We start from the raw sequence: 12,705 nt of genomic DNA on the forward strand, positions 1-12,705 counted from the left end.
GCCGGTCTGTATGTGGGATCCGAACCCTCGGTGGGAGCGCCACCGCGCTTCCCAAGCGGCGCACTGTAGCAGTGCGCCACCGGGCCGGCCCCTCCTCTGGGTTTCTTTTGCTGTTTTTCTAGTTTTTCTTTTATGTTGGAGGGTCCCTCAGTGTCCTTAGCTGAGGCTCTCTGTCCATGCCTGAGTGAGGCCCTAAAAAGGCTAGCCAGAAGCTCTGTTTGGGGTGCAATAGAAGGTAACTGAATGGCAAGCCAGCCTTTTTTGGGGGACACTTCCGAATGTCTGGATCTGGATATCTGTTCCCTGGGCTGTCCTATTTTTCTGGAAAGGACTTGTCTCATCTCCTTTCCAGGACAGCAGCTGGGGGTGGGGGTGGCCGGTTCTGAGTCCTCCTGTACTGTACCTGACGAGGCCCTATGTCTAGATCCTCTCAGGCTCCTGCTCAGGGGCCCAGGGGAACAGGGTGCACTTAGAGGCTGCCTGCAGGGTATGTGCATGACCTGTAGGGTCGTGCCTCTGCATCTGGTACGTGCAGGGCCTGGGAGCTTAGCTAGCGTGGCTCCTGCCATACCCACATCCACAGCTTACAGGTGTGGCTTCCTCTGCTTCCCTAGCCCAGTGACTGGTCCCATGTCCTAGCTGCTTTCTAGAAATGTGAATCCGTTTTCTTCTGCTGGCTTGCCTTCCCCCTTTCCATCATTATGGGCTTAACTGTTTTTATACTGTTGAAGGTTAGTGTTAACATCATAGTAACATGGTCAAACACAGTTCTAGCTGGATGCTAAAATATCTGTTGACTTGACTGTTTCTCACACTAATTCATGGTCTTGTGGAGGGAGGGCCAGTCCAGCTGTGTCCTTGGACGATTGTCTAGAGTGCATTGAGCATTTGGTGCATGGACCACTTTGGCCATACCTGCCCTGGGGCAAACCATTCACTGTTGCCCCCTGGTGCACCCATCCTGATGGTCTGGGTGCTGTTGCAGGTGGCCCATGGTGCACTCAGTGATGGTGCTCTTGATGCTGCGGAGACACAGAAGGACCTCCTGGGAGCCAGTGGGCTCATGCTGCTGCTGCCCCCCAAAGTGAAGAGCGAGGACATGGCAGAGGAGGATGTGTACTGGCTCTCGGCCTTGCTGCAGCTCAAGCAACTCCTGCAGGCCAAGCCCTTGAAGCCTTCACTGCCACTGGTGGTTCTCATGCCCAGCCCCGGAGGGGATGCCATCGAGAAGGAAGTGGAGGATGGTTTGTGAAGGAAGTCTCGTTTATGAACTGGCATTGTTTAATAAGCGGGTGGAGCCCTGGGTCCAAGGAAGGGCCAGCAGTGTGGTGTTGGGAATTGTTGGGACAGTAGCCCCCACGGTGACGGTCCACTGTACAGAAGGAAGTGGAGGATGGTTTGTGAAGGAAGTCTCGTTTATGAACTGGCATTGTTTAATAAACGGGTGGAGCCCTGGGTCCAAGGAAGGGCCAGCAGTGTGGTGTTGGGAATTGTTGGGACAGTAGCCCCCACGGTGACGGTCCACTGTATAGCTGGCTGGGGTCAGTGCAGTGAGATGTGTTAGCATGTGTACAGACTGAGAGCAGAACATGTGTGACCTTTGTCGGTTTCTCTTAAAGGTCTGATGCTACAGGATTTGGTTTCAGCTAAGCTGATTTCAGATTACACTGTTATTGAGATCCCTGATTCTATTAATGATTTACAAGGCACAACTAAGGTAAGGTTTCATCATTTTTAAAAGTCCATCAGGTTTGCCATATCTTGAATTTAGTGTATATTAGTCTTTGCAGTTTTAGTTTTATGTTTCATACAGATAACTTTCTAAAAACGTAAATAGAAATCAAAGGAAAAGATAAAATTTTTCCATAGTCCTGCTATCTGCGACAAATTAAATTGTTCATGTAAATTTTTAAAATGTTTCTATTTTTATGAACTTAAAATATGACCATTCATGTCTTATCACTGGAGGTCACATATATAAACTATTTTTCTGGGTTGGTCGTCCTTAGAATATATGAAGAAGTAATGTCTGAGATTTCCTTAAAAAAGGAAGTCTGTGCTAACAATTTTATTAAGGGAAAGAGGTGCCAGGAATTAAAATAAAAGTAACCACAGGAAGAAAGATAACTACAGGTGTGAGGGCATCCTGGCATGTGGTGAAACCACTAGTCCTCCTGAGAACGAGGAGGTGTGCCTTCCATTTCTGTGTGTGGTGGAGAGGGTGTGCAGGGATGGTTTGCCGGGGCCTTTCCAGGGAGGTGAGCCTGAAGGCTGGATGGGACTGGGGATGGGGGAGCTCTCTGGCACCCCTGCTGGGCATGTCTCCAGGGTCCTAGAACGCCAACTCAACCACAGAGGAAGCTTCTGCTCCCCTTTCTAGCGTGGGTGAGGGTCTGGTGTTCTGGTGGCATCTGCTGTGGGTGGGGTCTCCTGACCCCAGGAAGACCACCAAGCGCCTTCATAAAGCTGTGTTTGGAAATCAGCGTGACTGGTTTAACTGTGTCTCTTCCCATTATCTTTGCTTTCCAGGTTTCTCAGGCAGTGCAGTGGCTGGTCTCCCGCAGCCCCTGTGCCCTTGACCTTTGCTGCCAGACCCTCATTCAGTATGTTGAAGACGGGGTTAGCCATGAGTTTAGCGGCCGGTTTTTCCATGACAGAAGAGAGAGGCGCCTGGGTGGCCTGGCCTCACAGGAGCCTAGTGCCATCGTTGAGCTCTTCAACACTGTGCTGCAGTTCCTGGCGTCTGTAGTGTCCTCTGAGAAGCTGTGTGACCTGTCCTGGCCTGTCACCGAGTTTGCCGAGGCGGGGGGCAGCCGGCTCCTTCCTCACCTGTGCTGGAATGCCCCGGAGCACCTTGCCTGGCTGAAGCAGGCAGTGCTTGGGTTCCAGCTTCCGCAGATGGACCTCCCACCTCCAGGGGGTGCGTGCTTGTGCAGAGGGAGGAGGGGAGAGGTGGCCCTAGCCAAGCCTCCTTCCTTCTCACTGGTGTGACAGTGCGACGGGCACTGGGTACCACTGTGTGGCTGGCACATCCACCTCCACTGTGCACTTTCCTGTCCCCACTCTGTACCTGCCTGCACCCAGCTTTGGGTTCATGGGTCAGAATGAGCTGGAGTTTTGTGGAGTGGGGGCTGTTGGCCTTTCCCCACCAACAGAGCAGTCTGTGGGTGTCTGCCTTGACATGAAATTGGTGGGTGGTGTTGGGAGGAGCACCAACCACGTGGCCTCTCCTAACTTCCCCACAGGGTCCGTTGTCAGAACAGATGGGCCAGGGGCAAAGGGCATTGGGACTGTGGGGCCCTCTCCCAGAGCTGCTGACTGTGCTGGTGCTATGGCACTCAGTGATAATTTAATGCCAGAGTTCCTGCATTGTCACAAAAGCCTCTGTTCTGTGGCTCAGGCTGTGCCTGCTGTGCCCAGGTGAGGCATCCAGGCAGTTTGACTCTACAGGTTACCTGGGGTGGCTTAAGCCTGGTTTGATGTGGGCCATTGGGAGGGAACAAGCCTGCCTGCTGCCTGCCTGGCAGAGCTCATCTGCTTGGCACAGACACCCCCGTTTGGGCCGCAGGTGCCCTTCCAAATTGTGGGTGTGGCCTTCAGTAGGTCTAACCAGTGCTTATTATTGAAGGGATCCAAAGGGAAGCAAACCACTCAGCACAAGCCCGCTGTGCCCTCAGTTAGTTTGCAGGTCCCCAAGGGAAGTCAAGGCCACCTCTACCCGACTCACCTGGGTGCTGGTTAAAGCACAGATTGCTAAGTGCAACCACAGGCCTGTACAGTCAGAACTTCTGGGTGGACCTTTGCTGTGGACACTCCCAGGGTGACTGTCTGCATCCTTCACCTGGGCCCTGGGAGCAAGCAGCTATTTCCCTCAGCAGCTCTGGTTTTGATGTGTTCATACTTGAAAGCAAACTTCTTGAGTACACAGCTACCTTCTCCTAAGAAAACAGAGTTAAGAGCATTTTCATGTAGATTTTCACTTGTATTTTTGCCAAACAAGCAATGAGGTGCTTTCCCTCCAGCCCCTTGGCTTCCCGTGTGCTCCATGGTCATCCAGTACGCCTCTCAGATCCCCAGCTCACGCCAGACGCAGCCCATCCTCCAGTCCCAGGTGGAGAACCTGCTCCATAGAACGTACTGCAGGTGGAAGAGCAAGAACCCCTCCCCAGGCCATGGGGTAGGGCCCTCGGTCGCTGAGATCCCGTGGGATGATGTTGTCGCCTTGTGTATCAACCACAAGCTGAGGGACTGGACGCCCCCCCGGCTTCCCATCACGTCAGGTAGGTAGAGCTCGGTGCTATGGGGCCAGGTCCTCACGGGACGTTTGTGGTTCAGTTTAGCAAAGAATGATGTTTATTTGATGTTGCTTCTTTGCCTTTGGGTCCCCACCCTTCCTTTCATTAGGACCTCCTGCTTCAAGCCAGTGACTTCCAGATGACTTATAAGCATTAGGAAGAGCTAAGAGGGTTCCAGTAGAGCCTGGACTCCCCTCCTGAAATAGGCCCCCTTGGCTGGCTCTAGGTTAGAGAGGATTTGTGGCTCTCAGTGGTTATTACTGGGCCCTTTGCAGTCTAGACCGAAGCCTGTGTGGACCTTGAGGGACCATGGACACTCGGAGCATACTCGACTCAAACTTCCACGTTAAAGTCATTAATTGATTAATGACTTTAATTAATCTTAATTAGTCTTTAATCAGAAGGGCTTGTCTTTAAATCAGTGAATTTAAGCAAATGTTGAGTGGTTACCTGTTGCTCTTTTGATATTCTTTTTATCTGTTTTTAATTGTTTTCTCAGAGGCACTGAGTGAGGATCATCAGATATGTGTGTATTTTTTTAAAAATGATTTGAAAAAATATGACATTCCCTTGTTGTGGGAACAAGCCAGATTGCAGACGCAGAGGGAGCTACAGTTGCGTCAGGGACGGTGAGATCCACGTTCAGTGTGTGTTTCTGTTGCTGTTCTAAACTGCATCGTTCTCTCCCAAAGTACCCAGATGGAAATTAATATCCTGTGCACTGAATCCAGCCCAGTGTGAGCAGCTTCTGACAAACCCGCAAGGAACAGATCATTCTTTTGTAGCAGAAACTGTTCTAGAGCAGAGACAAGTTACGAGCATGTCACTTCATTGATCAGATGAACCTGACTCTGAAATCATACCTAACTGGGAGAGTGCCAAAAAAGAAAGCTGACATCTCACCTCACTTACAGACCTGGTTCAAAAACAGCAAGTAAACTGTTGGCACACACAGTCTTGTAGTACCTAAAAGAATTCACAAGTAGGCGTTCTCCCAGGATAAACAATATCAATGGTAGGAATCTATTAATGTAATTAGTGATCATTTCAGTTGGTTTTGAAATGCATTTCTCAAAATTTATACCCATTCCTGATACAAATTTCTTATCAAGCTTGGGTAAAAAAAAATTCCTTAAGTTGATAAGGCTACTTAGTGTAAAACTACCAAAAAGAAAAAAACAAAAACAAAAACCATGCATCCTGGTAAACAATTAGAAACACTGAAGTCAGAAGCAGCATGTGCTGTTCCCTGTTCACTGTTGTCCTAGAAATCCTGACCAGTGCAGGGACATGGATTGATGGGCATAAATATCAATAGGAAGGAAAAACCAGACTGTACATTCATCAGTCCAAGATAATCAACAGTCAAGCTCTTAGAACTGGGCTTGTTCAGAGTTCAGCACAGAGATCAGATAGATGGACCTATAACATATGAAAATATTCTCATTCACAGCAACAAGAAACCCTTAATATAAGGACATAAACCGACAGGAGAGGTGCTGAGCCCATCAGGGGAGCTCTCAGGGTCCTGCATATATAAAGGGAACCTGAATGAATGAGGTGTAGGCTCACTCTGTCAACGGGAGGACATAATGCTGTAAAGGTGTCAATTCTCAAATTCTAAAGTCAGGGCATTTCTAATCAAAAACCCAAAAGGATTTTTCCCCTGGTATTGACAAGTTAATTCTAAAATTCATCAGGATAAGAAAATATGTAGCAATTGCTGAGAAAATTTTGAATAAGAATGACAAGAAAGGTCTGTTTGGCCTAATACCAAACATACCATAAAGCTACAGTACTTGAAACCATGTGGTAATGCAGGAGTACACGTGTGGATCAGAACAGGAAGTCCAGAAATAGAACCACCTGAGACAAAAGTGCCATGCCAAATTGATGGAATTAGTGGGGAAAGAACAGACATTGGCATCTGTTTAGGAAAAAAGTTAGATCCCTTTTCTCCCACTGTTTTGCAAATATTACTTCCAGATAGATCCAAGAGCCAAATGTGAAAGATAACCTTGCCAGTGTTTGGGAAAAACAGAATCTGTTTATAACCCTGGGATGGGAAGCAAGACAGACTAGAGAAGCTCTGAGAGCCCAGCTGCCTCACGAGAGCGGAAGCTTCCAGGAGGAACAGACGGAGTCTCTTGATGCTCCTCACTGCATGAGGGTCACCCTGCAGTGCAGAGACCACCTTCCCACTGGGCCCCATTCCTTGACTTGAGGGAAGCTCAGAAGCAGGTGCGGGGCTGGTGTGATCATGCGCATGAGCCGTCCCAGGAGGGTATGTAGGTCTGAGGCATGTGTGTGCTTGCACATGAACACACATGTTTGGCTCTGTGGCCACATACTTTACATGATGTGTAGGAATCCTGTCTCCTTCTTTTTCCTGACTGTAAGCGTTTCAAAACATGTATTTAACAGTTTGGGGATAAAGTCTCTTCATCCTTCTGCAAACAACTTCCCCACTCCGTTGCTTCGTGTGTACTGTAAAGGGAAGAGGAGCGCCGACTGTGGCCAGGAGGGGAGGATTCCCAGTGCCGAGGATCTGATGCGAGGAGCTTCTGCTGAGGAACTCCTGGCGCAGTGTCTGTCAAGCAGTCTGCTGCTGGAGAAAGAGGAGAACAAGAGGTGAAGCCCATTCCCTTCCAATTCATGTGTGTTTTTTAGTCTACTTCATGCTGGGGGAGAGAGACTGGCTATGGCACGACTGAGTCAAGACAGCCAGATGGAGAAGGGCAGATGGATTCTCAAGGGCTGGAGTGATGTGACTGTGTTCAAAAAAGGCAGCAAGTCAAACACATTAAAGTATAAGCTCTTAGGGCCGGCCCGTGGCTCACTTGGGAGAGCGTGGTGCTGATAACACGCTTCGGATCCCTATATGGGGATGGCCAGTTGGCTCACTTGGGGGAGAGAGGTGCTGACAACACCAAGTCAAGGGTTAAGATCCCCTTACCAGTCATCTTGAAAATAAAAAAAGTATGTGTGACTAAGTCCACTCAGACGGTGAGTGCTGACAGTGTGGCTGGCTGCTGCATTCTGCCCGTGGCAACCCTGAGGTGTCGGTAGGTCATCCCATGCTGTGGCTGGGCAGGGGCTGGAGTTGACCCTCCTCTGCATTCCCTACTTCTGTCCCTCCCATGCACACCTTCTGCCCCCACTTAATGGCGTTGTTTAGTTTTACTGAGAAACACTCATAGAACCAGGAAGAAGGCAGTTTGCACAGGCCATCCTTCTGCCTCCCCTGCCCTGCCTGACCACCTCCACCTGCCTCCCCATTGCCTCACTGTCCCCTCTTGTTGCTGGGGAGGAACCGTGCAGCTCGTAGCCAAGGTCAGCCCTTTCCCTTGGGCTGAGACCTCATCTCCCACCTGCTCAAGGACCCTCGTCCAGTGAGTGTTCCTCTCCTGGATCCCTTGTACTAGATTATTCCATCAGCTCATCAGCTCACAGACATGAAAACATACTGGCATTTCTTCCTCTTATGGCCTGTTTCTCTCTTCACACCATGTTCTGCTCTCTTGACAGTAAAACTCAAAAACAGTTGTGGTACTCACTTTCCCTTTCCCAGTCTCCAGCAGCCTGTACACAGCTGGACATGACCATGAACACACTCCCCGGCAGTGATCCTCACCTTTGCTCCTTCTCTCGTTGATTCTGGGATGCCCAGAGTCCTCCTTCCACCCTGCTGGCCAGTTCTCTAGGACCTCCCTGCTGGTTCTTCCTCATCCTCCAACCCCCCCACTCCCCTGGCTCACTCTCTGGACCTCTCCTCTGCATTGTCTGCACCCATGCCCCAGTGATTTCATGTGGTGTCATGGATTTTAAAATAACAATATTTTGACAACTCAAAATTTATATCAAATCCTGAGTCCTCTGAACTCCAGACTTGAACATCCTACTACTTCCTTGAAATCTTCACTAGGCATCTATTGGATGTCGATTACCCATTGCAAAGTTAACTATCCCAAATCCGATTCCCAGTTTTTCCCAACTAGCCCCTCCTTCGGTGGTGTTCTCTTTTGATGGCAGCTCCATCCTTCCAGCTGTCTAGGCGAAATGCCTTGGAATCATCTCACATCCAATCCGTCAAGAAATTCTTTTGGCTCTATTGAAAATATATTCAGGAATGGACCATGTTGTGACTTCCATGGCTCCCGCCTGGCTCACGCTACCTTCATCTTCCCTCCAGATCATTGAAGTGGGCTGTAGTCTAGTCTCAGCAGACCCAGTGGATTCCTTTCAAGTGTAGAATAAAGAGGTCATGTTACTCCTTTGTTCACAACCTTTCAGTGGCTTCCTCTTTCACCTGGAATCAAACTCTACAAGGATGGCCTAGGCCCTGCGTGATCTGCCCCCCCCATTTCTTTTCCGATCTCGGCTTCTTTCTCGAATGTGTCTGCAGCTCACAGCCAGGCCCTTGTGTTTGCTGTTGCCTTTGAATTTGCTGTTCTTTTTGCTTGGGACTCCCCAGCTACTGCACCTTCCCCATCATCCCCATGGCTGACCTTGCACTCACTTCAGGTCTCTGCTTAAATCTGCTGAGAAGTGAGGCCCTCCATGCCCGTCACCCACACTCCATTTCCATGGCCCTGCTTTGTTTTTCTCATCCTAAGACCATGTTTCCCTTGTTATGTGGTCGTTGTCATCTCCCCTCACTAAAGTACAAGCTGCTTTGGCCGGGCCTTATCTGTTTTGTTTAAGTGCTGTATCCGTGGTTCCTAGGATGGTACCTAGCATTTGATGGGGGCTTGATAAATTCGAGGGTACTTCAAAAAGTTCATGGAAAGATAGGATTAAAAGATAGTATGAATCTTCCTGTGAATTTTTTTTTTAAAAGATGACCAGTAAGGGGATCTTAACCCTTAACTTGGTGTCGTCAGCACCATACTCACCAAGTGAGCCACGGGCTGGCCCCTTTCTGTGAACTTTTTGAAGTACCCTCATATGTGTTGGAAGAGTGAATGAATGTGTCATGATTTCTAAAAGTAGATTTGCATAGGTCTGTGTAATTTAAATGGTTTAGGATGAGATTGTTTTTCTTGAAAAGACAAGTATATGGCGGTATACAGCTTTGTAGTGTGTTAGGTGTCAGTGGGATACTACTTTGAGTTAATTTAAACTGTAAGCAGTGATCTATACATTTGGATAATCCATCAAGAGACAAGAATTAATAATAGATGCACAAAGCCAAAATAGTTCAAATAGAGAAGATAAACCAAGGGAAGAATTACAATGTTAAGTAACACTCAGAAGCAGTTGTTTTGGATTAATGCTGCCTTTCTCATTAAATATAAACTGATTTATAAGTTAAAGGGAAGAAATTACATTTCTTTTTTTTTGTCTATTTTCGTGACCGGTAAGGGAATCGCAACCCTTGGCTTGGTGTCGCCCGCACCGCACTCAGCCAGTGAGTGCACCGGACAGTCCTTTATAGGATCTGAACCCGCAGCGGGAGTGTCGCTGCGCTCCCAGCGCCGCCCTCTCCCGAGTGTGCCACGGGGCCGGCCCAGAAATTACATTTTTTTTTTTTTGTCTATTTTCGTGACCGGTAAGGGAATCGCAACCCTTGGCTTGGTGTCGCCCGCACCGCACTCAGCCAGTGAGTGCACCGGACAGTCCTATATAGGATCTGAACCCGCAGCGGGAGTGTCGCTGCGCTCCCAGCGCCGCACTCTCCCGAGTGCGCCACGGGGCCGGCCCAGAAATTACATTTTTTAAAAGTACATTTTTGCTTCTCAGTTGACATCATAACTTAGTTCTATCCTTAGTATAAAAAGCAAAGGCATAAAAAAAGTCGAATTTATCAATTCTTTTTTCTCTTTTGCTTCCTAATGGTCAAATGTTTCTGAATTTGTGATCACATATTGTTTCAGGTTTGAAGATCAACTTCAGCAGTGGTTGTCTGAAGACTCAGGAGCATTTACAGATTCTACTTCCCTTCCCCTCTACCTTCCTCAGACTCTAGTGTCACTTCCTCAGACTATCGAACCTGTGATGAAAACATCTACAACTACTAGGCCACAGGTGAGAAAGTGCGTTTGGCATTTACATTAGAATTAGAGACTGAGAGAATCGCTGGGAAAAAAGTCGTCTTGATTCATCATATGATGTTACAAGGACCAGTAAATTATTAGCTTAAATTAGACTTTTCTTAGACTTAATATGTCCCTGTTACAGAGACCTAACTAATTGAGTTTCTGCTTGTGAAATAAGTGAAGAATGGAATTGAAACATGCTTAAGAATCAAATAAATCCTGTAACTAGGTGCTGACGTACAGTAAGGGCATTGACAAAAGTAACAAAGGTGACAATAGCAGTTTGTGTTTGTGGAGCACATACTCTCTGATCCTTGGCATCACCCAGTCCTTCCTTCTGGGATTAACTTTTCCTGAGGACAGTTAATGAATGAGGAGGGTAAGCTCACAAATCAAGAGCATCATCTAAGAGTATTCAGCTGGTCCGTGGCAGAGCTGCTTATCAAAGTCAGACCTGACTAACTCCAAAGCCCAAGGTCTTTCTACCTCACTATCCTTCCTTCAGTGGTTAAAGAAGGAAAAACAGAGTTTTAATCACAGATATGTGCTGCTGGACAGGTAAAAAGTTTGCTTCTGGACTGGCTTTGGGAAGTCCTTCGATAGGGGAGAAAAGAAGCAAATTAGGATGACTCCTTGTTTCCATTTATCAGTTTGGCAAATACCTTAAAAATACTCATTCCCTTCGACTTACCTATTCTGTCCTAAAGAAATGATCAGATATTCACAAAAATTAATGTATAAAATTGTTCACTGGCATTAATTATACCGCACAAAAGTGGAAACAAACTAAATGTCCAAAGCTGGGAGTCTGGATAAACAATTACAATACATTTTTATGAGGAATAATTCACAGCCCTGGACAATGATATTTTATACAAATGACTAACACTGGAGATTGTTCATGATAGAATACAAAGAGAAACAGTCCATGTACAGATTATACCAGCTATATGTATGTGCTAGAAGAGCTGGTAGGATGTGTGATGGATGTCAAGGAGATCTATTGAGCCCAGCAGGCCCCAGATGAAGTTTCTAACACGAGCTAGATCTAGTGCCTTCACAGGGAATAGGTCTTGGTTTATCAATATCCCCAAACTATTTTCAGTTTCTTTTTTATAAAAATAGAGCGAAAGGACAGGGGAGCGACTGCAGCTGTCAGAGGCGACAGGCACATCTCTGACTGAACGGCTGAAGCACCTGGAAAGGCTGATCCAGAGTTCAAGGAATGAGGAAGTTGCGTCTGAACTTCATCTTTCTGCACTGCTGGACATGGTCGACATTTGAGCAGCCTGACCTGAGGGAAGGGCGTCTCTCCAGAAGAGTTTCTGCTTTTACTCAAAATAATGTTATTCTCAGATGCTTGATGCACTGTTGGAAATGTGATTATTAATCATGCAAATAAACCATTCATATGTCCAGTGAGGTCTTTCCCAGTTTTCAGAATGAAATGCTGTTTCCTCCGTGTGACATCTTAGATATTCTCATCTGTTTTCATGATCTCTGCAGACTGACCCACCAGCATATGTGCTGAGGGAGTTAGCAGCCTACATTTCTGTGTGTAACAGGTGATTCTCTCAGCAAAGTCGTAGTCTGTGATGTGCCAGACATCAGCGATGCAGGGATGAATAAGGCACAGGGCCCCTGCCTGCCAGGCCCACCCCGCTGACATCTGGGAGAGCCAAGATATATACGTGCATAGCTCTCTGAGGATGTGCATGGAGACGTGTGTCAGGATTGGAAGCAGGGAAAGATGGGGTGAGGGTGGGATGCAGGAGAGAGCAGAATTCCAGGAGAGGAGTACAGGGGTGCAGCTGGGGAGGGTACCCAGGAGGACATGAGAAAAGCCTGGAGGTACCAGTCTGGTTGTGTAGCCAAGTAAGGGGAACAGGCCAGCAAGGTCAGACCACAGAGATCCTTGTTGCCTTATTCTGAGTGCAATGGGAACCAGTTGGAAGAAATTAGGCAGAGAAGTAATCTGGTCCCATATTCTTTTTAAAATGGCGTGTGGGGGAGGTCAGCAAGATGAGGCAGAAATCTTGAGGTGGGGTGCTGCAGCTGTCCAGGTGAAAGAGGAAGGGTATAAGCCAGAGTCTGCTAGCAGTTGGAGTGGGGAGAGGTGATACATTTGAGCCATACAGAAAGAGTTATAAACTTGGTGACTGACACTGAGTATGACCACTGATCTTAAAATGGCAGGCACTCCCAATCTAATCCTTACATCCCCCATACTCTCCGAGAAGACTATTTCATGTCTTCTCATTCTCTTCAAATCTTCAACATTCTTAGGTGATGACCTTGCTTATTTTACTGAGAAAACACAAGCACTATGAAGAGAAGTGCTCATCCCACCACCACCAGCCAATCCCTGCTTC

The 12,705-nt window shown here is 47.6% G+C and overlaps 1 protein-coding gene across 1 annotated transcript in view; it reads left to right on the forward strand.

Annotated features, from left to right (window-relative positions):
- Positions 1-11,755, forward strand: part of MCM3AP (minichromosome maintenance complex component 3 associated protein) — a 47,001-nt gene extending 35,246 nt beyond the window's left edge. Inside the window, 8 exon segments of the mRNA XM_008577987.1 lie at positions 986-1,244; positions 1,620-1,717; positions 2,530-2,920; positions 4,023-4,280; positions 4,795-4,924; positions 6,720-6,926; positions 10,172-10,322; positions 11,459-11,755. Of these exon segments, the coding sequence (XP_008576209.1) occupies positions 986-1,244; positions 1,620-1,717; positions 2,530-2,920; positions 4,023-4,280; positions 4,795-4,924; positions 6,720-6,926; positions 10,172-10,322; positions 11,459-11,617 (1,653 nt within the window). The 3' untranslated portion in view covers positions 11,618-11,755.
- The last annotated feature ends 950 nt before the right edge of the window (positions 11,756-12,705 follow it).

This window comes from Galeopterus variegatus, unplaced genomic scaffold (genome assembly GCF_000696425.1).
Source record: "Galeopterus variegatus unplaced genomic scaffold, G_variegatus-3.0.2 Scaffold1614, whole genome shotgun sequence".
In the NCBI taxonomy this organism is placed as follows: domain Eukaryota; kingdom Metazoa; phylum Chordata; class Mammalia; order Dermoptera; family Cynocephalidae; genus Galeopterus; species Galeopterus variegatus.